General features: G+C 49.1%; 1 protein-coding gene across 1 annotated transcript in view; it reads right to left on the reverse strand.

The window, feature by feature from the left end:
• The window catches only part of Man1c1 (mannosidase alpha class 1C member 1), a 134,314-nt gene that overhangs the window by 65,552 nt on the left and 46,743 nt on the right, over positions 1 to 22,019 (reverse strand). Inside the window, exon 2 of the mRNA XM_051173778.1 lies at positions 10,444 to 10,540. Coding sequence (XP_051029735.1) covers positions 10,444 to 10,540 — 97 coding nt within the window. The remainder of the gene's footprint in view (positions 1 to 10,443; positions 10,541 to 22,019) is intronic.

Consider the following 22,019-nt stretch of genomic DNA (forward strand, 5'->3'; position numbering starts at 1 on the left):
GCAAGTGTTGGCAAGGATAACAGAGTAACTAGAACTCTCGTGCAGCTCGGGGCTGCTGACTGGCTTATCTACTTTGCAAAACTGGTACCTTCCCAGTAAAGCTGAGGACGCTAAACAATATGATCCAAATATGGAGGATGTCTCACATAATCACCTGCTATTCCTACCAGGAGAAAACATACGAAGGGCTCCTCACCCTCACAGACCCCTGTGGAAAAGCAAACTGGTGTAGCCTAAGGGAAACAGTCAAATGTTTAGACATCTGATTACCATATAATTCAGCAATCCCTTCCTAGGCATATACCCAAGAGAAACAAAAACCTATGTCCATATGTAAATGATCATGGCAGCATTATTCATTACAGAAAAAGAAAATGTCTGTCAACTACCAAACCCATAACATATGTTATATCCATAGAATGGACTAGTAGTCAACAATGCAGTATGGCTAAACCGCAGAACACTCAGAGAAGGAAGCCAGTTACAAAGACAGGTGCTATATAAACCCTGCATTAGTTAATTTTGGGTTGCTCTGGTAAAATTTTTGCAAGAAACAGAGGAAAACCTGACTCTGGCTCATGGCTTCCAAGGGTCTCAGTCCATCATGGCAGAGAAAGCATGGAGGGGAACGACTTGGTCCACACTGCAGGAGCTTGTGGTGACTTCTTCAACACAGAGCAGGCATAATCAACAAAGCCCACCCGTAGAGTACTTCCACCATTCAGGACCCACCTCCCAAAGGCTCTACAGCCTTCTAGATAGCACCAAAAGTTGGGGACCAAGAGATCAGAACACAAGCCTATGGGGGACAGTTCAGAGTCAGCCCATTCAGAATTAGCCAGTTACACTGGGATGGGGGTGGGGGAAATCGGAGCCAAGTGGGACCACTTGCCTGTAAGTGTGGGGTTTCTATGAGATGACACAAATATTCTAAAATGAATGGTGGCGGTGATGGCTAAAACTTCCATAAATGTGGCAAAAATCATTTCATGGTTAAAAAAAAAAAAGCATTTTATAGGAGCTTACACATAAGTCACCAAATGCCAGAAACAAAAATGGCCAGTGACAGTAGAATAAGCAGGCAGACCCAATGAAGGATCAGCTACCGTTCCTACCATTCACAACAGAACAGTGAGGTAAGAACCAAGTCCGGAAGGCACAGGACATAATGACAGCTTAGAGTAGACAAAATGAATCCATAGTGTCAGGAGTCCAAACAGCAGCCACCCGTGGGAACCTAAAGACCAGAGAGAGCTTTGTCATAACACAGGAATCCTCTGCATGCAAGTCGGTGGCCTGCCACAGCTGTATTTGTGTAGGACTTGCAGAACTGTGTGCTTATGATTTTGCTGTGTAGATGTTGCAAGCAATGCTTTGGGGTTTTGGTTTTCCCAGCAAGAATTGTGTGGCTTTTCCTGGAGACACACAATAGCAAACAAAACAAAACAAAAAAAAAAAAAAAAAAAAAAAAAAAAAAAAAAAAAAAAAAAAAAAAAAAAAAAAGAAAAAGAAAAAGAAAGAAAGAAAGAAAGAAAGGTCCCAAAAGTCTAGCTGAGTGAACTGATGAGTTTACTAGGGTCACTTAAATGAGCACAGGCAATTTGAAGGCAGCTGCATTACCCCAGCAAGGCGACAACTCATGAAAGTGGCATCCATGGAACTCCTTGCAGGGCTGGCAGGTGGCACAGCTGGCCGGTCTCTCTTTCCCAGAAATTGTCACTACTCAAAACCATGGGAGTTGGGCTTTGTAAATCTTTTAAGTTCCAGGAACTTCCTATGGTTTGTGAGTTTCCTTTACTTCCTTGGTCTTATTTATCAAGTCTCTTTTCAATAGCAAATGCTTCAATCTGAGGATAGAGCTATGTAACACTCACATATAAGAAACATTTATAAGTTCCATAAGCAGGGTTCAGATCTAGGTTGTCAAGACTCAGGGGAGTCCCTACCCTGAGTACCATCTTCCCCATCCTCAGGCACCAGACCAGATGGCTGTAGAGAATCCTACTGGCATTGCTGATCTGCCATGGTGTGAATCCACATTCCTATGAGTTACAGAATTTGCTGGGAAATTTGGCGAGTGTGGTGCTATCAGCGTTGTGAGAAGAGAGGGGGCTGGTTGCTGTCAGCTTAGCCTTGTTTCCAAGGAAAGAAAGGTCTTTGGAGAGTGGGTGGAACACACTGCCATGGGGAGGGAATGTCAATTTCAATATGAATCATTGCACGCATGGCAGGAACTCACTCTGGGAATAGATACCCTGACTCACTTAGCTCCCACAGGAGCAAGACTTGTTGCTAACATTTCAGATGCCAAGAGAATCAGCAACAGCAGAGAGAGAGAGAAAGAGAGAGAGAGAGAGAGAGAGAGAGAGAGAGAGAGAGAGAGCTAGTAAAATGCCAGGAGTCCAGAGGCAGAGGCCCTGTGCACAGACCCTTTGTGCGGATGCTGACAAGGCCCAGAGAATATTGTGAGCTCTGGTGGCAGCCGGCGCCAGGGCTGGGACACCAACCCCAGGCCTCTTGCCTGAGAATTCTTTTTACAACAACCTGCTACTATATTTTCTAAAGAAATAAATTCTCTTCTGTGTTAGGGCTTTTAAAGAAAAAGAAAAGGGCCATGATGCATCTTAATTAGAAACTGCTTGGAGGAGAGGGAGGTCTGGGGGCGGGGGGCAGTGAGCAGAGAGGCCTGCCAGTGGCCAGTCAGCTGCCTGCAAGCCTGAAAACCCAGTGAGTCATGCTGCAGAGGAGTGTTTACTCTGAAATCACCCAAAGGGCATTCTGGCCATCAGAAGGTGGCTAGGGGATTGTCATTCAAGGTCCCAGGGAGACATCATGGGGCCTCAGCATCTGTCCAGTGACTGCAGGTCCAGACACCGGCCTGACTTTTCATCCAATCAGCTTCCTTGTGCCAAAGGCACGTCTGTCAGAGGCCTGAGTTTCTAGTTCACTTCCCCTGTGCCTTTCCACCCTCTGGCCTCAGGATGGAGCGCTCAGGGCTTCTAAAGCATGTGACTTCCTGGGAGGGTGCTGGCCATCCCAGAGCCTGACCTATTCTGTCCAAGGAACTGCAGTGTTGCCACTTGCAAAGCTGATGACAGTCATTTCTCAAAGAAAACACCAGCCCAAGTCAGGAATGTGTGCACAGCTGGCCAAAATCAGTCAGCTGCCCAACCTGACCGGGATGTTCCAGGAACTAGAGATGATTTTTCTTCCTCAGAAGAAAAACTCTAGTAAAACAGCTCATAAAACAGAAACAGTATTTTCACCAGACAACTCGAAATGCTATTTATTACTTAACTAAAGAGACCATAAAGGTACTAGGGGTGGGGGGGGGGTGAGGTGGGGTGCTGAGATGTCTCAGCAGGTAAAGGTGCTTGCCGCCAAGCCCGGTGATGTGAGTTTGATCCCTGGAACCCACATGATGGAAGGAGAGGACAGATTCCTAAAATTTGCTCTCCAACCTCCACATACATGAGTTCACCCACATACAACCAACCACATGTGTGAAAAAATTATCAGGAACAGAATGTATATATGCAAAGAAGAAAATATTCTTGTATGAATTGGTACGCAGGTGTCTGTGAACATGTGTGTAAAGTCAGAGGACAACCTCACGAGTATCCATGTCTCGAGGCACTGTCCACCATACTTTCTGAGACAGGCTAGCTGCCCAGTGACACGCTTCCCCGGATCTGCCTGGCTCTGTGTCCCTGGAACATGCATTACCAGGCCGAGCATTTTTACATCAGATCTGGGACTCAAACTTGGGTCGTTATGCCCTTTACTAACCTAGCCATCTCCCCAGACCAGTAAGAAAACTGAAATGTTTGGTGCCATTCTGTCTCCACCCCTTCTAGGCTCACACGGAAGGAAACAGAGTGCCAGAGAAATCTGCACCTGCTTGGTTTCACTCAGCTGGTGAAGGCCAGGGATGGGACAGGAACCCAGGTGAGCATCTGCAGTCAAAACCACTACTGAGAGCCAAACTGAGAGCATGACAGAGATCCTGGGACATACGGGGAAGCTGGTATGCTTCACAAACTACCTGGCTGGCAACGCCAGCTCCCTGAACAGGAGCCCCATGTGGGAGGAGCTCTCACAACTGAAACAGACCTGGAAGAATGACATCTGTACCGGTGTACGCATGCGTGTAGGATAGTGTGAGCAGCGAAAGCAGCTGACACTACTAAGCCACAAACCCTACAGCAATTGTAAAAAAGCGATACCGCCGGGTCTGGATTTATTTGCTCTTCAACATCCTATTTTCTCCATTTACAAGGCAAAGTTGATTTTCCTCTCTGCCAAGGCCGAACACTGTCGGCCCGTGATTTGAAAATCACACCATGTTCATTTTGCCTCTTAACTCACTCATGGCTATAAATCATCCCTATGATGGGGACTGGGTTGGCAGTTCTATCGGGGAATCCATGGGCAGAGACAGAATCCAATTTGGGGCATCCACAATCACCCTGAGGCTTGGCTTGGAGCTGGAGAATATCACTTTGGGCCACACAAACACACCTCCAACCTCCATAGTGAAGATTCAGGGAACTGAATGTGCTGACCAAGCTTGACAGCTACTTTTCCAGGTCTCTTTGCTGCGTCTGAGTGCACTTCATGGCAGGAGGTCAAGGCCACTGGAGGGGATAAAGATGCAGAGCACGGCCGAGCCAGGCTGGGAACAAAGGGGAAATGGCCCAGGCAGAGACCGTGGCAGGCTGCTCATTCTCTCTACAATACATCAAGAGCCTGCTGCGTGCCAGACACTGCTCTTTCCTGGATTAGAATTAGAGTCATTATTATTAATTAGCAAGTAGAAGGCTGACAGTGGCTTCCGTTTGATGAGTTCACGTGGGCAGGTGTTATGCCAGGTGTTTAACACACAGCAGCTGCATTTAATTCTCATATCGGAGGAAGCTGTTGCTGTCCCCATTGTGCAGATGGAGAAAGTGAGTGCAGATAGGTCAAGAAAGAAACTCTATGTTAGATAATGAGTAGGTGGCAGACTCAGGATTCAATCCCAGGCTGGTCTGACTCTCAAATCCCTGCCCCTTGCAGCTCAGCTCCGACAGCCAATGGCATGGCTGCAAGCTTGCGTTCCTAACATTGCTGGGTAAATTTTCTAGGTGGAAGACAAGTCCTTTGAGCCCTAAAAATTCAGCTCATGTCCAGTAATGATGCCTAGAGGCAGTGCTGCAGCCCCTAGCTGTGGTGTACAGGGGAAGGTGGTCCAGAAAACCCATCACTCCAACCCTGAGACGAGTTTTCTGCCCCACTCTCTACCCTGTGCTGGCTGCGGGACAGGGCAGCCAGGTAGCTTACTGCTCGGGCTTCACAGCCCATACTACGCCTGGGATTCAGCTACTGCAAGTCCTGGAGATTTCTAGCTCTGTTCTCTCCCCTGTGGAATAGGGCTACAATGGGTTAATGATGGGTTAGGGTTAGGGTTAATGATGTCTTACAAGGAATGTGAGGGGTACCTTAGAAAATGCAGCGATAGTGTCTGGAATGATGTGTATGTGAGGGATGGAGGACTCTTGGACCCCCAAATCCCACACCTCTTGAAAAACAGTTGCTGTTCTGAAGCTCTGAGAGTGTCTACCTCTGGTGGTGACCTGGCCACAGTGGCAGGTCATGTGTGACAATCTGGCTAATGTCCTGATAGGCGTTGCAAAGTGCAGTGGCCTGGGGTTTGAGTCACTGGGGTTAATGGGCAATGTCATTTCCACCGTGTCCCTTCTCCCCTCTCTGAGCCTCAGCTTTCCCTACTCTAAAACAAAGGAACAAGCCGGGTGTGGCGATGCACACCTTTAATCACAGCACTCGGGAGGCAGAGGCAGGCAGGTCTCTGTGAGTTTCAGGCTAGCCTGGTCTACAGAGCAAGTTCCAGGACAGGCTCCAGAGCTACAGAGAAACCCTGTCTCAGAAAAAACACAAAAAGGAACAGCCACACTGTTACCAAGGGGCCCTCCAGTGGCAACAAGACTGCCCTGTGACATTTATGTCAGGAAGGGGCCAAGTTCTTACTTCACTGACAGAAAGATGGGCATTCGCTGAGCACAGTCACCACTGGCTGACATAGAATACAAATAAAGGGGGGGGGGTGCCTATCACTTGCCCTGGACACCCCAAACCCGTCTGCTGGCAGAGGCTGGTTTATTTCTTGCTGTTTTCCTGTTACGAAATTCTAGGATGCTTCTCAAAGGAGGAACCAAAAGGTGCAGGGTCCCCTGCATTCCTACCAGGGGCGATGGGGACGGGGCAGGGGGACAGCCCTATGGCCCTCAAGTGGGTTTCTGGGTCCAGGGAACTTGGGCATGCCCTCATAACACGGAGCAGAACAGTTTGGTCTCAAGGCTCTTCCTGCGCCATGCTCGCAGCACTGGACATAGGCCGAGTGTCCCCTGAGCGCTGCGCATGCGCGTCAGTTTGTGTGCGCTGACCACTTCCTCTAAAACAATCCCGGGAAGGAAGCACTGTTACTGCCTCACTATGCGGCTGGGCAACCAGGCCCAGAGAAGTTAAACTTGCTGAGGGTCACACAGCTGGGAAGGAACAGCAGAGCGGCATTAAATCCCTGCCCTCTGGCTGTGGAGCCCAGGCCCCTCAGTGGACTTCTCAGTTCCCCAAGTTCTAGCAGCCACTAGTATTAGTGGCTAGCCTCTGGGTGCCGAGCCACTTACTTTACAATATGGTGGCTGGCTGTTCTACCATTGTACCCCATAGTGCCCCAGTCTGAGGACCAGCCTCTGTGACAGGAGCAGTAAGAGCTACTGATCAAGAGCCTCCTTGGTGCTTGGGGCTGGGTCCTGTACACATCTTTCTCCCTATTAATTACCAGAGGCAGGGCCAGCAAAATGGCTTGTTGGGGAAGGTACCTATGGACAAGCCTGTCAACGGGTATTTAAGCTCCAGGACCCACGCTGTAGAAGACCCCTCTGACCTCCACCTCTTATGCACACAAAATATATAAAACAGTTATAATCACCACAGGCCCAGGAAACTGAGCTCCTGCCTACCCTGCATAGAGCCATGAAAGCTTATCTGGACCTAAAGTCCATGCCTCTCGGCCACCCAGCTGGACAGTAAGTGTCCATGTGACAGACTTATGGAGGAAGGAAAAGGCAGGTACTCTGGCCTGAGTGACAGCCCAAGAGTGGGTTGTCTTCTCTGGTGGCCTTGGGAGTACCATCTTCTGACTGGGCCTGCTGAGTCAGATATGGACAAGAAGTGAAATGCCCACTTCACAAAAACTGGCCTCAGCAAGAGGATGTGCCGTCAGAGTAACAATCGTTTTCAGCAAGGATGGGGCAGCATGGGGTGCTTGGCATGGTGAGAGGCCACACAGGGAGGCCAGAGAGACCAGGCTCAAGACAGCGACCATTGTCACCACAGCTCCTGTAGATCTTGGTGAAGGGGGGCACCGGTGTGACCTCAGGACCTTCCCCATGTGCAGGCACCCAGTGCAGCCCCCGGGACCAGGCTATAGGGCTTAGCCTACTTGAGGTCATCGGTGATGGCAGAGGCCACGCAGCTGCCCCTGCTGCATCCAGGAAAGAAGCAAAGATGTGTTGCAGTGCCGGATTCTGGCCAGCGCAGCTGCTCCTACCTCTGGGATCTTCCCTGGCTCCAGGAATGGAGTCTTGCCTTCTGGGTGTGTTCTCACAGACTCAGAATTCTGACTGTTGCCACTGACAGGGGCTCTGAGACAGGCAGGCCCAAGCTGTGGTCAGCGCCACCAGTGGCTCCAGCTCCCAGAGACAGCTACAGGAGAGAATGCTAGCCCAAGACACTCAACAAGGAAGCAGGGAATACTGACTTTGAACTAGGTCTGCCTGGCTCCAAAACGTCACACCAATAAGGATTTTTTACAGCACTGTCCAGTGGTCACCTCCGCCTGACCCTTTCTGAATACCCTGGTCAGGCCCCAGAGAGTGCCAGGAAAGGGGATTGCTGAAGATTTCACCGTGTACTAATCCCTAGAGTTCCAGGTAGCTGCCCCCAGGCCCAGCACGCAACAGTGTGGAGAGTGGAAGAACAAATGGATTTGTCCTGTCTGCTGGCCCAACACCCCTCCCTCCCTCACCCTGCCATCGGGCACCCTGGGGTGCCTGCTTACTGCCAGGAGTGTAGTAGGAACTGGACAATGGGTTCCTAGGGCCCCCACGGAGTTAGAACATCCAAGGGACCTCAGAACTCATCACAGACTTCCTGGGGGCGATTGCTGATCTCATTGACTTCAGCAGAAATCATTCCTCATTCCCAACACGCGGTCCTTCCTGTACTCGCACACGCCCCCATGGGTGTCCTCACAGAAGCCCCCGGACAAAAGCTGCACCATCTGGAGCCCAGAGAGGTTGAGTGACTTGGGTACAGCCAAATAGCTAAGGACAGAGTTATTGCACCAAAGTCTTCTAACTCAGGGGGTCTGTTCTTCCCATCCTTCCAGGAGCCCAGTGCTCTCACTCACTAGATAAAGTTGCAAAAGGCTGTGATTTAAATCCTAGGCTCTGAGCTGGGGCACTGGTGGCACACGCCTTTCATCCCAACACTCAAGAGGCAGAGGCAGGCGGATCTCTGTGAGTTCCAGGCCAGCCTGTCTACATAGTGAGTAACTCCAGGCCAGCCAGAGCTACACAGAGAAATGAATGAATGAATGAATGAATGAATGAATGAATGAATCACAGGCCTGGGAATGGTACCAAATGGGACTGGACTTAGCCCAACCCCTTCTAGAAGTATTTCCTTTAAAACCTAAGCAATAAGCTGGATCAATACTGAGAAGTTTCAAATCTGAATACCCTGCCAACAACACCAGTTCTCCTTTACAGAGAAGGAAGGGGGACCATCTAAACCACTAAAGTCATTTCATATGAGCTGGATAGTTTGTCATCCCAGCTACTTAGGAAGCTGAGGCAGAACTGTTTGAGCCCAGGCATTCGACATCAGACTGGGCAACATAGTAAGATCTACCTCAAATATTTATTATTATCATTCTTATTTCTTTGTTTTTTGAAACAGGGTCTCTCTATGCAGCTCTGGCTGTCCTAAAACTCATTCTATAGACCAGGCTAGCCTCAAACTCAGAGATCTGCCTGCCTCTGTCTCCCAAGTACTGGTATTAAAAGTATATACCATCACACCTGGCTCAAATATTTTTAAAAAAATTAATACAAATACTCTGTGATAGTTAATCTTCACTGTCAACCTGACTGGATTTAAAAATCACAAAGAGACACACCCTTTGTGTCTTTGTGGCTCTGGGCACAGACTAAACTGAAAAGCTGAGCACCAAATTCACCTCTGTCTGCTTTCTCACACCGCAATAACAGCAGCCACCTCACTCTGTCCCCCCCATGCCTTCCCCACCATGGACTGTGAACCCTTAAACTGTGAGCCAGACAAACTCTCTTCCTTACGTTGATTTTTGTCAGATATATGGCCACAGAAAGGCGGAAAGCAACCAACACACATTCTTTCTCATTAATAGAAATACAGTTTACCCTGAGTTCTTCCCACAGAGTCAAAACTGTATATACAAGAGTAAATGCACAGGTGGGAAAATCAGGAGGGCATGAACAAAGATGTCAACAGCAGCTACATTTACAAGGCGTATCAACTTTAATCTGCTCTTTTAGTTTACCCACTTTGTAATATTTGGAGCCCTTTCCCTCCTATATTCGCAAATGGGTAAGGCTGTTCAAACCCATATCCCTTACTCCTGCTGCACAGGTGACTCATCTGGACAGACAGACATCCTCCAGCACTGACTGCAGGAGGAGAATGTGGGTCTGGGTCATGTCTTAAACACCAACCCTGACGCTGGGAGGTCCACTCACAGGCCTGGCCTAGGGGGTACCCAGCCACCCTTCAGGTTTCCCTGGGGACTCCCAGCTCAGGTCTGCTTCTCTGGACCCTGTGTTCCTTCTGAGTGAGGACCAGGAGTATGGTGAGGTCCCTATCTGTCCAGCATAGCTGTGCTGTCCAGAGCATCTTCTCTCTAGAGTGACATCTGAACTAGGATGCTGGGCTTGCAGCCTTTAGGAGAGGCACAAAGGGGCTCTGGGTCCAGAGAATGCTGTCACAGAGAGGTGACATAGCCAGAGGACTGCAGAAGAAACACAAGGGCATGTGGCTGTCACTAGGCAACATGAATGACACCCTGGAATTTCATCTACATGTAGCCTGAACCCAGTCTCTTTATACATGTTTATTCTCTGTGGGGACAATGTCATCTCACCACCACCCTCCAGTAAAGTGAATTTACCAAGTCTCCCGTGGTCACGTCACCAGACCCTGTCCCTCACCATCCTCGCCTTCCCAAGCTCCACTGCTCAGATGTAAGGTTGTATGAGTGGACAGAAGCACTTGGGTCCTCTGAGCCCAGACAAGGGCAGACCAAAGTGAAGCTGCACTCATGCCCCAGGGTCTGTGTCAACTCACCGAACAAGCTGCCCTCGTAGCCGTCCTTTGTGAGTGGCCGGAGCTCATTCTTGCCCATCGCATAACGGCGGTAATTCTGCCACGCAAACCGCATCATCTGCGGGAAAGAGCAGGGGACCAGACCCTGGTGAGACCATGCTGGTGGCCAATGGTGCCCACCACACCCTCTGCCAAGGTCTCAGCTTGATTTAATTGCCAATCAGGGCTGCCTGGAAAGCCACTCCCCTCTGGTCACTCCACACACTGAAGATCATCCTGAGGTTTCCCACCTAAACCACCTCCTAGGCAGGGAGTGTGGCTCAGTGGTGGGGGCCGGCCTGCCCATCGTATATAATGCCCTCCTTTTGATCCACAGTGTTGCAGAGGGAAAAATAAAGGCCACCCCATCTATGCAGCCTTCCCTACCCTGGTTTAAGGTAATTCTCTCAAGGGAAGAGAAAGAACTCAATTTCTCACAGGGCATGTTGCCTGTCTCAATTTGACAAAATGATCTCCCATCGCCTCCTGACAAAGTATTGAGAATCATTGTCTTTACATAAGGAGCTGGGTCAGAAGTGGGGTGACCTGACCAAACTACCCCCGTGGGTTATCGAGGGGGAATGGGAATGGAATCCACACCCTCAGGTTTGGAGTGTTGGTCTGTCCCCTAAAGATATGTGAGTCTCCATAGACTGTGCTGACCTACCCTAGACATCATGGGCTCCCTTGGACCTTGGCTGGTCATTGTTATTTGAGATTTTTATGGCTGTGGACCAGGAGCTCCTTGAAACCAGACATTATACCTGACTTGCCTCAGTTTCCCCAACAGAACCCAGCCCAGGACATAGTATCCACTATCAGAGTACCTGAATACTGTCACTCACTATGTGCAAGAGTCTCAACATGAAAGCTTTGCCAGCCCCACAGGAGTGTTGGTGCTTGTTCCCTAGTTGCAATTAGCCCTGGAGGCTGAGAGACACGAGGGACAATCTGTTCCCACTCTGCTTCCTCATCCTGAATCTCCCTCATTTCCTTTTACACGGCTTTTTTGTTTGTTTGGTTGATTTTGGTTTTGGTTTTTTTCAAGACAGAGTTTTACTGTGTAGCTCATGTTGTCCTGGAACTCACTTTGTAGACCAGGCTGGCCTCGAACTCACAGAGGGCCACCACTGCCCAGTGCCCTTTCGCTTTTGCATGGTGAGGTGCAGGAGGAGGGCTAAGCCCTGGGGTAACAGTGGGATGAAGCACAAAGGAGGATTTGCAGGAGGTGCAGGTAGTTGGGGAAGCAATTGGTGCAGTAGACAGAACTTGGGGCTTGAGTTCTAACCCACCTCTGCCACCATCCCCCAGCTGGTTTGCCACTCTTTGTGAGAAGTCTGCTTTAACAAGACTCAGCATCGCCTGCTCAGCCACACCCAGAAGGGTTCAACAACAGAAAAAGGAAGCGGAAATGCCTGCCTCCAATGGGAGGGATTGACAAACACTAGACTCCCTTCTTGGCCTTCAGAGTCCCTGTATGGATCTCCCAGCTGCTTCTACTCCCCAGGGTGCAGTGAGCCCAGACTGGTGAGGCTGCTCCCCAGGCTTCTGACTTAGCAGGTCTGGGGCAAGGCATGGATTTGCCTTTAACAGTTCATACATGCTGTGGCTGATCCCTGAGCCACACTGAGAACCACCTGTATCACACAGATAAGCTTCCTCTACCCAAAATGCTTGGAACCAGAGCATTCTGGATTTCAGATATTTTTCTCTGTATTTCAAATATCTGCATCTACATAATGAAGTATCTTGGAGAGTGACCCCAGTCTAAACAGGAAATGTGTGTTCCTCCTATATAACTAAGGTGTGTGGCCTGAACATAATCTTACTGCATTTGTGTTTTGAATGTGACCTGTTACATGAAGCCAGGTGCGGAAGTTTTCATTCATGAAGTCATGCTGTCTCCCCCAAAATTTCAGAGTTTGGATCGCTTTTGGGTTGCTTTAAAAGTCTGTTTTGTTTTACGTACGGTGTTTTACCTGCAGCTATATATGTGTGTACATGTAATAAGTACATACCTGGTACCTGCAGAGGCTAGAAAGGGCAACAGATTCCCTGAAATGAGTTACAGGTGGTAACTGGAGCGTTACAGCCGCCATGTAGGTATTGGGAACTGAACCCAGGTCCTCTGGAAGAGCAACAAATGCTCTTAACTGATGAACCACCTCTCCAACCCCTCAGCTGGGTGGGTTTTGTCTTTTGATATTTTTCATTTATTTACTTACTTGTTTTGAGCCAGAGTCTCGCTGTGTGGCTCTGTCTGGTCTCAAACTTGTTATGTAGACCAGGCTGGCCTTGAACTCACAGAGACCCACCTGCCTCTGCATCTGCCTTCTGAATACTGATTTTCATTTGGGACTTTTAAAATTAGGGATATTTGATCTATATTATATGATATATATATATAATATATTATATATATATAATATATATATTGCTTGTCTTTTGAGGCAGGGTCTCGTGTAGCCCAGGCTGGCCTCTAACTCACTATGCCACCAAAGATAATCTTAAACTCCTGGTCCCTCTGCCTCCACCCCTCACGTGATTCTGGGGATGGAATCAGGGCCTCCTGCACGTTAGGTGAGCACTCTACTACTTGAGCAACATCCGAAGCCCTTCAACCTGGACTTGCTGGTTTCCATTTCTCAGTGTTTCCAAACACTGCCAGGCCTTGGTTTACTCTGCCCGTGTTTCGTGTTCCCCTGCGGTTCCTGTCTCAGCAGCAAGCTGTGCTACATTCCCCATGCTCAGCCATGTCCCTGGTCCCTAGGCTTAAAAGCCATGTCTTCTGGTAATCATTGCTGCTGTGACCAAAATCCAAGAGGAGGGACCTCACAGAAGTGTGGCCTGGACTCTGAATGGCAGGATGCTCTAGCACCATGTCCCCATGTCACAAATGGTGAAACTGAGGCTCCCATGTGGAAAGTGATTGGAGTTGCACAGCTAGCCAGACTGGAACTCGCCAGGGCAGCAGGCCCCATCATACACAGCCACTGTGGGGCTCCCAGCTCCCATGGCCCATGCCAATGTCATGGCAGTGCATGGCAAGAACTCAGCACAGGCCTGGAGGCCTGCTTTCATTCCTCTATTATTTTCTACTTATCTCGAATTGGCAATAGCAGAGAATAATTGCTGGGTATGCATGCGGAGGGAGAATAGAGTCCTCCCTCCCTCTCTCCCATGACCCCCCCCACCTCCGCCACCGCAGTCTGCAGTGGGGTAGGCAGCAGCAAGATCTCAGAACACAAACGATAGAAAGGCTGGAGCAGAGGTGTGCGGGCTGCTGCACCCCACCCTGAATCCACCCCTACTTAGGAGTGAGTGTTCAGAAGGAGTTATGGGGATCACAGGTATCTACCCAGTCTCACCAGAGCTGCCCCCTCTGGGCTGTGGCCTGTCTGTTCTCATAGCTAGCCACATAGGTAGATGGCGATAGAGGTAGGCAAAGGCACAAATGATCCTTGTGTCACCTGCACCTGATCTGGGAAGACATCACAACTGCCTGTATGTGCAAACCCTCAAGTGCATGCGCACTGCCCCTCAGGCCCAGACGCTTGGGCATCAGATGAGCGTGCGCACACCCAGCAAGTGCTTGCTAGGCCTGAGCGTGGGCTGCAGTTTGAGCTGTGCTGTGGAGGTTATGGTCTCCCAGCCCTGCCCTCTCTCCTGCCAGCTGCTCATCATCCTTCAGGTCCTGGCTGAAGGATGCCTGGGCAGGGAGGGGGTCTTCAGTTCCAGCCCCGCCTGAGTCAGCCCATGGTCCAGCCAAGATTATCTCCGCTCCGTTCCGTACCTGACTCAAAAACCAACCAAGCAAACAGGAACCTGGGTGTCTGGGGGTCAAGCTTTTCCCTGCTGCCTTCGATTTCGTTCCCCACCCACTCTTTGTGCTGCACACCCACCACTGTCTAGGCACTGGTACACGGGAGAGGTTTGTTAAATATCTGCTCAGTCAGTGAATGAAAGCAAGCAGGGGCTGACCCTGCAGCTTGGCCCATGGCCAGGGCGCCTTATTGGGACTCTGTGACACAGATATGACCCAGCCACTGAGTAAGGGCTACTCAGTGACAGTCTTCAGAGGAGCCTACTGGGCTCCAAATGCTTAGCCAGACATGCAGGGATACAAGGGGCTCATGAAGAGATCTGTCCAGTAGCAATGTGACCTAAGGTCCTAAAGACCTCGGCACTCCCTCAGGCTCTCTCCTGCCTCACCCATGTTCTAAGTAGAACATTAAGCTATCTCTCCCAGAGACTGGATTGCTCACCTTACCCAGAGACTGGATTGCTCCATCAATTGCAGAACGTCACAATCCCTTCCCGAACCCATCAAATCTATTCTCCCCTAGTGTCCAGAGGGAAGAAGTAGCTTCCACACCACACATATTCACTTTGGAGACCCAACTCTTCTGTCACCCTAGCTGAACAGCCCTGCTCTGTCAACAGGTGCTCGTCACCAACCTCCCCCATGCCCAGCCACGGCTCCCTCTGTGACCACACACCTTCCCACACTACATGCTCTCCGGATAACCGGTGACTTAATGTCCCCATTTGGGTAAAGAGTATGAACAGTGCCAACCTGCCTCACCACCCTGCAGCTATGGATCTGCCCTTTCTTCCTGTCGACTCCTGTGTCACCGGGCTGTCTGCCATCCCACACTACCCAGATCTTTGTGGAACCAGATCTGAGCATGCAGCCTGATGTCTGTCTGCTTTGAGCAATGGGCGAACTTGAACTAGATGGGTGACATCGGTGTGCAACCCAGATTTGGGGTATAAGTGTAGATGACTGAACTGAGGAGAAGTCACCAGAGGCCTTACTCTTGGATCTAGCATCACTCACCAACCACGAGCCAAGGCTGTCAGCAAAATCCCATGTCTCCACCTTTGTATGAGAAGCCCGAGAAAGACTGAAATACAGACATTGGCCCCAGTACAGGCAGCACAGACCACATATTTTTCCCCCTAAGGAAAATAAGAGGTTTAGGCTGGTGGGATTGTTCTTGGAGAGCTCATTTTGGCTGCCTCTGATCATTCCTTCTTGTTCTGAATGCTTACAAATCCCTAACTTAAGGCCCAGTTAGTCCCATTAGGATGGCTATATGCAGAAAGATGAGTGCAAAATCGCTGGCAGGGATGCAGGGGGACGGAAATCCTCATCAGTGCCCGGTGGTTGTGGAGATGGCGCAGCAGCTCTGGGGGAGTTCAGCAGGAGAACTTCTCTAGCTTCTGTCTCTGTTGTGATAAACACTCTGGGGAGGAGAGGGTTTGTTTGTCTTACAGTCCACACCACAGTCTGCCCTTGAGGGAAGTTGAGGCAGGGACCGGCAGCAGAACCATGATATGCTGTTACTGGTTCCTTTGCTCACTTTGGTTCCAGGGCAGCCAGCTTCCTTCTACAATCCAGGACCACCTCTGCCCACGTCAATCAGCTCAAAAGAAATCCCCACAGACATGACCACAGGCCAAACTGATGCAGACAAGCCCACCACCGAGACACTCTTGCTAGCTGACACTTGGTTATGCTGACAATAAAAACTAAGACAAGGGAGTTAGTATTCGACCCATTGATTCTGGTCCCAGGTAAAATGGCTGTACAAAAGAGCCAGCCCAGGAGGCCCAAAAGGTTCATCATCAGAAAGGCTTGCTTTCGAGGTTGGGCTTCAGCCAGCCTCTGGGAAGGTGAATTTCTTTAGTGTTCCAACGCTGGCTGACTGATAAGGAGACCCACTGAACTGAGACCACACAAACACACACACCTGCTTTTCTGTCTGCAGTTGGGGATTCCAGTACAAGTTAGGCAGAGGGTACTGACATGGCCAGTCTCTAAAGAGTGCATATGTGACAGCCCCTTTCATAGTCACAATCTCATGCTGCCCCTGCATTTGCTCCTCGGTTAACTTTGGTGCGTGCCCCTTGCTTTAATAACTCACAGTTGTGAGCGACATCCCGCATTGAGTCCTGCAGCGAAACCTCCTACTGAACCACTGACTTTAGGAGTAGTCTTGAGGGCCCCTGACACACAACCAAAATTAAAACATAATGTCCCAGGTCATGTAAGCTGTCACCTTGATGCCGCTAAAGTCTACTGGGGGAGTCTCAGTTGACAGACTGCCCAGACCAGACTGAGTGTGGCCATGTCTGTGACTGTAGAATGGTCTTCATGGATATGGGGAAGCCCAGCCCACTGTGGGCAGACCATCCCTAGGCAGGTGGGCCGGGCTGTATGATAACCTAGCTGAGCATGACACCAAGGAGTGAGCCAGTGAGCAGCATTCTGCATGGATTCTGCTTCAATTCCTGCCCCTGTTCCCCTCATGGACAGGCTATGACCTAGAAGTGCAAGCCAAACAAACTCTTCCCTCCCCAAGTTGTTGTGATTACCATAGCAACCAAATGAAACCAGAAAACATATATCTACATAGAAACTTTCACAAATGGCAGCACTATTTCAAATTGCCAAAAGGGGGAATAAACCAAATGCCCGTTGACTGTGAATGAGCCACAGGATGTGGTATACCCATTCAAAAGAATATTGAGTGGCCACAAAAAGGAAGAAATGCATCAATACAGACGAGACTTAAAACCCTACATTAAGGGAAAGAACCAGGCACAAAGACTCCACTTAGTGTATGATTCTAATTAAGAGTGATGTCCAGAAAGAAACCCTATAGTGGCGTACTCCGTTGCAAGAGGCTAGGGGAGGGGGAGGGAAGGGGACTGCCCACGGAACTGACGTGTGGAGGTCAGAGGTCAACACTGAGTGTCTTTCCAGTGTTTTTGGCTGGGCTGGCCAACAAGCCCCAGGGACCTTCTGCCTCCCTCCTACCACATACTGACTACAGACACATCATGGCTAGCAATCTGCACTCAGGTCCCCATGCTTGCAACATAAGTACTTTACCCATGAGTCCTCCCCAGCCCCACAATATACTTTTTAAAAGTAGTCGGTCTTTACAACATGATAATTATGTCTCAATAAAGCTGTTAACAATTTACATATTAAAAAAAAAACCTATCAGTGGTCAAAAGTAGCAGATGCGTACCATTTTATATGGCACATGAGACACAGCAACCGCTCAGAGATATCTCTGCCCCTAAACTGTCTGACCTAAACAAATCCTAAGGACACATCAGACTAACCCAAATGTAGGGACACCCACCAGGAAGAGAAAGAAAGACCAAAACACACCCACAAGGAAGGAGACAGAATGAGCCAGAACTTGCTACCCCTGGAGCAAAATGCAACTCATAGTGACCATCACTGCTGAGGCAGAGGGTGTGATTGAGACAGATAACAGATTTGAATGGGGCATTGGGTTCAGAGCACCATGGGGGAGGCAACTTCTGGTTCTCAGGGGCTTCCTTCCTGAGGGAAGTGTGTGATCTTGCTGACAAAACACAGTTAAGTGTTTGGTGGCATTGTGTCTGCAACATAATCTCAAATAGCCCAGAAAACTGTGACATATATTTATACACACACAAGAAAGAGAAATGAGAGGGAGGGAGGGAGGGAGGGAGGGAGGGAGGAAGGGAGGGAGGGAGGGAAGAAGGGAGGGAGGGAGGGTACATTAGGGAATCTTGTCAAAGGTCAATGCCATCTTCACTCAAATGTCTGTCATGTGGAATTCTACTTGCCAACACGATAGAATTCAGGTAGAACACTGCCCTTGCCAGTCACCCTGCAAATCTTCCCACCCAGGGCCTCTGCAGCCTGGAAGGCTCTTCACCAAACACAGCCTGTCCTAGAAGACAGAGCCCAGCAAACAGAGTGGGAACCAGAGGAGGATCATTTAGAGTGGGTTCGGATTCTTGCTCACTCCACATCCTCTTTCTGCTCCTCCACAGTGACGTGGTTCAGCAATGTGGAGTGTAGCATAGCGCTCTTCACTCCACAACTGTGAGTCCAACGGATCTTTTTAAAGTAGCCATTTCAGACATCCTGTTATAGCAGCACAGAGAAGACGATGGCAATTTTATAGATAATTTAAAAATATACAAGGTTGATACCTATCCATGTATCTGCTTATATTTAATATAGGAGAAGTATGTATGTGAAGTGGTCAGCACTCAGGAGGCAGAGAGAGGCAGGTGGATCTCTGAGTCTGAGGTCAACCTAGACTACAGAGAGAGAGTTCTAGTACAGGAAGGGCTACACAGAAAAACCCTGTCTCAACACACACACACACACACACACACACCAAAAACAAAAAACAGAGAGACTTGGAGTTGGGGGTGAGGAGGTGGTGTAACACAGATTTAGTGTAGAAAAGCAGACAGAAGGAAAACAATTACCCATCATTCAATCTGACCACACTCCTGTATCTTGTTGCACCCTGTGACACAAACATGCTCTGTGTTATGACAGACAATTCTTAAACACAACTTTTAATAGCTACGTAAAAGCCTGGAGCAGATCCATCAACTCTTACTCCATCCTCCTGCCCAACCATAGGCATTTCTGTGATTTCTAGTTTGAAAAATAATGCTATGGTGTGCATCTCTGTACATAAAATATTTCAAACACTTTCCTTCATCCAGAGTCTCATTATATACAAAGGAGAAGTTATTGGCATTGTGTGTATGTGTGTGTGGGGGGCTAAAGACAACAATAGGGAATGCTGGGATGATGACTCTGTGGGGTAAAGTGCTTACTGAACAGCATGAGGACTTATGTTCATCACTCAGCACCCACAGGAAAAGCTGGGCCCAGTGGCGCAGGCCTGTAACCCTAGTACTAGGCAGAGTCCTGGGCCTCATTGATCAGCTACAACAGACTCCAGCTTCAGTGAGAGCCCGTCTCCAAAAATTAGATGGAGGGGCTAGAACTGTTGCAGAAAATTCAAGTTCAGTTTCTAACCTCCAAGTCCCCAGCTCACAACTACCTATTCAATAATAGCCACAATTGGCTCCAGGGGATCTGACATCTCTGACCTCAGTGGGTATTAACACACACACACACACACACACACACACACACACCACACTTACACATGCTCACACATATACCACACACACACATCATACACACCACACACACACACTCACTCACACACACCACACACATCACACACACATGCTCACACATACACCACACACACACACACATCATACACACCACACACACACATCATACACACCACACACAGACACATACACCACACACGCATACACACACGTACACCATGCATACAAAAGACTAAAGCAAATAGCTTATTGCTCAACATTCTGTAAAATTTGCTCTAGCCAGGTGTAGTGGTTCACATCCATGATGCCAGCACTCATGAGGTGGAGGCAGGGGTCTTTCTGCAGCTCAGGGATGTGACACAGCAGACCAGCTCAAATGCAGGGATGCCAACAGAATCACGGGAGGCCCTGGGCTACAGGATGGGACCACGGTCCTACTTCCACATCGCATCTTCTCTTCCCTGCCCCCAAACAAAACGTAAGCTACTGAGTGACCACCACTTCCCTGACTTAGACACAGCATCAGACATGACAGGACCAGTGTTTTAAAAAATCATTATGCATGGGCCTTTTAAAAAAAGGCTGAGATGTAAAATAGTATACAGATATTTAAAAATATATTTCTAAATCTTTAGTGCCAGGCAAGGAATGCTCATTACACGCGCACACGCGCACGCGCACGCGCGCGCGCACACACACACACACACACACACACACACACACTGTCCATTAAGTGGGAAAGCGAGATACAAAATTTTCTGGCATGAAATCCACAAATGTATGTATATATTAAAGAACTTGAAAAACAGCAAAATATTGACAGTGTTTACATCTCAGAGTGAGGTGTTCGGTGGTTTTTATTTGTATCATTCTATATTTTCTGAATTTCCACAGTGGTATCTGGAAATATTTGCAACATGAAAAACAAAGACTGTTGACATGAAAAACAGAAGAAACAGCATGATGCCCTGGGTCAAAAGGCAATACATAGGGCAGATGGAGGCAAACAGGGTTTGCTAGGAAAGAGAACGGTGTCCAAGGCTAGGCCCTAACTAACAGGAGGAGCAATGCCAAGATAAGCTCAGGACCAAACAGAACTCCGGAGCCTGTTCTGCTGAGTTTTTATGTCAACTTGACATAGGGACATTTGGGAAGGGAGGGAATCAACTGAGAAAAATGCCCCTACCAACTTGGCCTCTAGACAAGCCTGTGATGCATTTTCTTAGTGATTGATGTGGGAGGGCCCAGCCCATTGTGCATGGGGGGCTACCCATGGGTTAGAGGTCCTGTATGCTTTAAGAAAGCAGGCTGAGCAAGGCATGGGGAACAATCTGGTAAGCAGCATCCCTCCATGTCCTCTGCATCAGCTTCTCTCCCGGGTTCCGTCCTGATTTCCCTCGGTGATGGAGTGTCACCTGAGAGTTGTAGGCTGAAATAAAGCTCATTCTTCCCCACGTTGTTTTTAGTCATGGAATTTTATCACAGCAATAGAAACCCTAACTAACACATGGTCCAAGACACAATTTATTCCCAATGTCACATTTCATAACAACTATGTGAGTCTCGGAGAAATGACCTGCCCCAGCCAGGACACAACGGTTAAGACTGGACAAATGGCTGGGGTTGAGGCAGGCTGGGATACAGCAGATGTTCATATTAGACTCTTGAATAGCCAATCAACATTTGTGCATGTGTGTACAGTCACACACACATGCATGCATATGCTAGACAGAGTGTGGCTTCCACGAGCCTCTGGAAGCCCCATTTCCACTCAGAGACTACTATCAACAGACTCTAGAGCCTTCTCTTCACCCGAGCCCACGAGGGTGTAGAGCAATGGGCCACCACAGTCACAGTAGGACAAGAGTTGGACCCCAAGATTCCTCTAGCTCTTTGTCCACTGACACAAGTTTCCATCCACCTGAGCACACAGCCACAACTCAAGGCTGCCATGTGAATGACACTAGTGGGAAGCAGGATGGCAGCATCGCTGCGTTGGAAGTTCTCGACACTTTCTCCCTGCAGAAAAAAATGGTCCCACTGTCTCCCTGGGCATGGATGCCCACACCACTGAGGAGCTCGGAACAACCCACACTACAGAAAAGAAGCCTGTGAGCAAGGGGGCACAGTCCCGGCGGTGGCGTCTGAAGAGAAAAGGAACACCACACTTGGAACAGAGGAGATGTGAGCACTAAGCCTGGATGGTGTGTCCTCTTTAAGATTCACTCAGACTAACAGCTGGGCATTGTGACGGTGCAGTGCTGGGCAAGCAGAGGGAAATGGAGCCTTGGAGCTCACAGGTCAGCGTGCTTGTCCCAGTTGGTGACTCCCATCACAGTAAGACACTGTCTTTAATAATAATAAAAAAAAAAAAAAAAAAAAAAAAGATGGACGGTACACACAGGCACCCGCACACATATGCACATAGATCCGCCTGCACACCAGTGGCCCAGCAGTGGCTCAAACATAGCTGCTCCCTCCCAGGCTAGAAAGGGAGCGGGTTTCCCAGGCATTCAAGACGACAATAGGCATCCTGACTGGACACCTTACTCGCACCACCCAGCAGTGACACCAGTCCCATCTGTAGGGCCAGA

The sequence above is a fragment of the Phodopus roborovskii genome, unplaced genomic scaffold, assembly GCF_943737965.1.
Source record: "Phodopus roborovskii unplaced genomic scaffold, PHOROB, whole genome shotgun sequence".
Taxonomy (NCBI): Eukaryota; Metazoa; Chordata; class Mammalia; order Rodentia; family Cricetidae; genus Phodopus; species Phodopus roborovskii.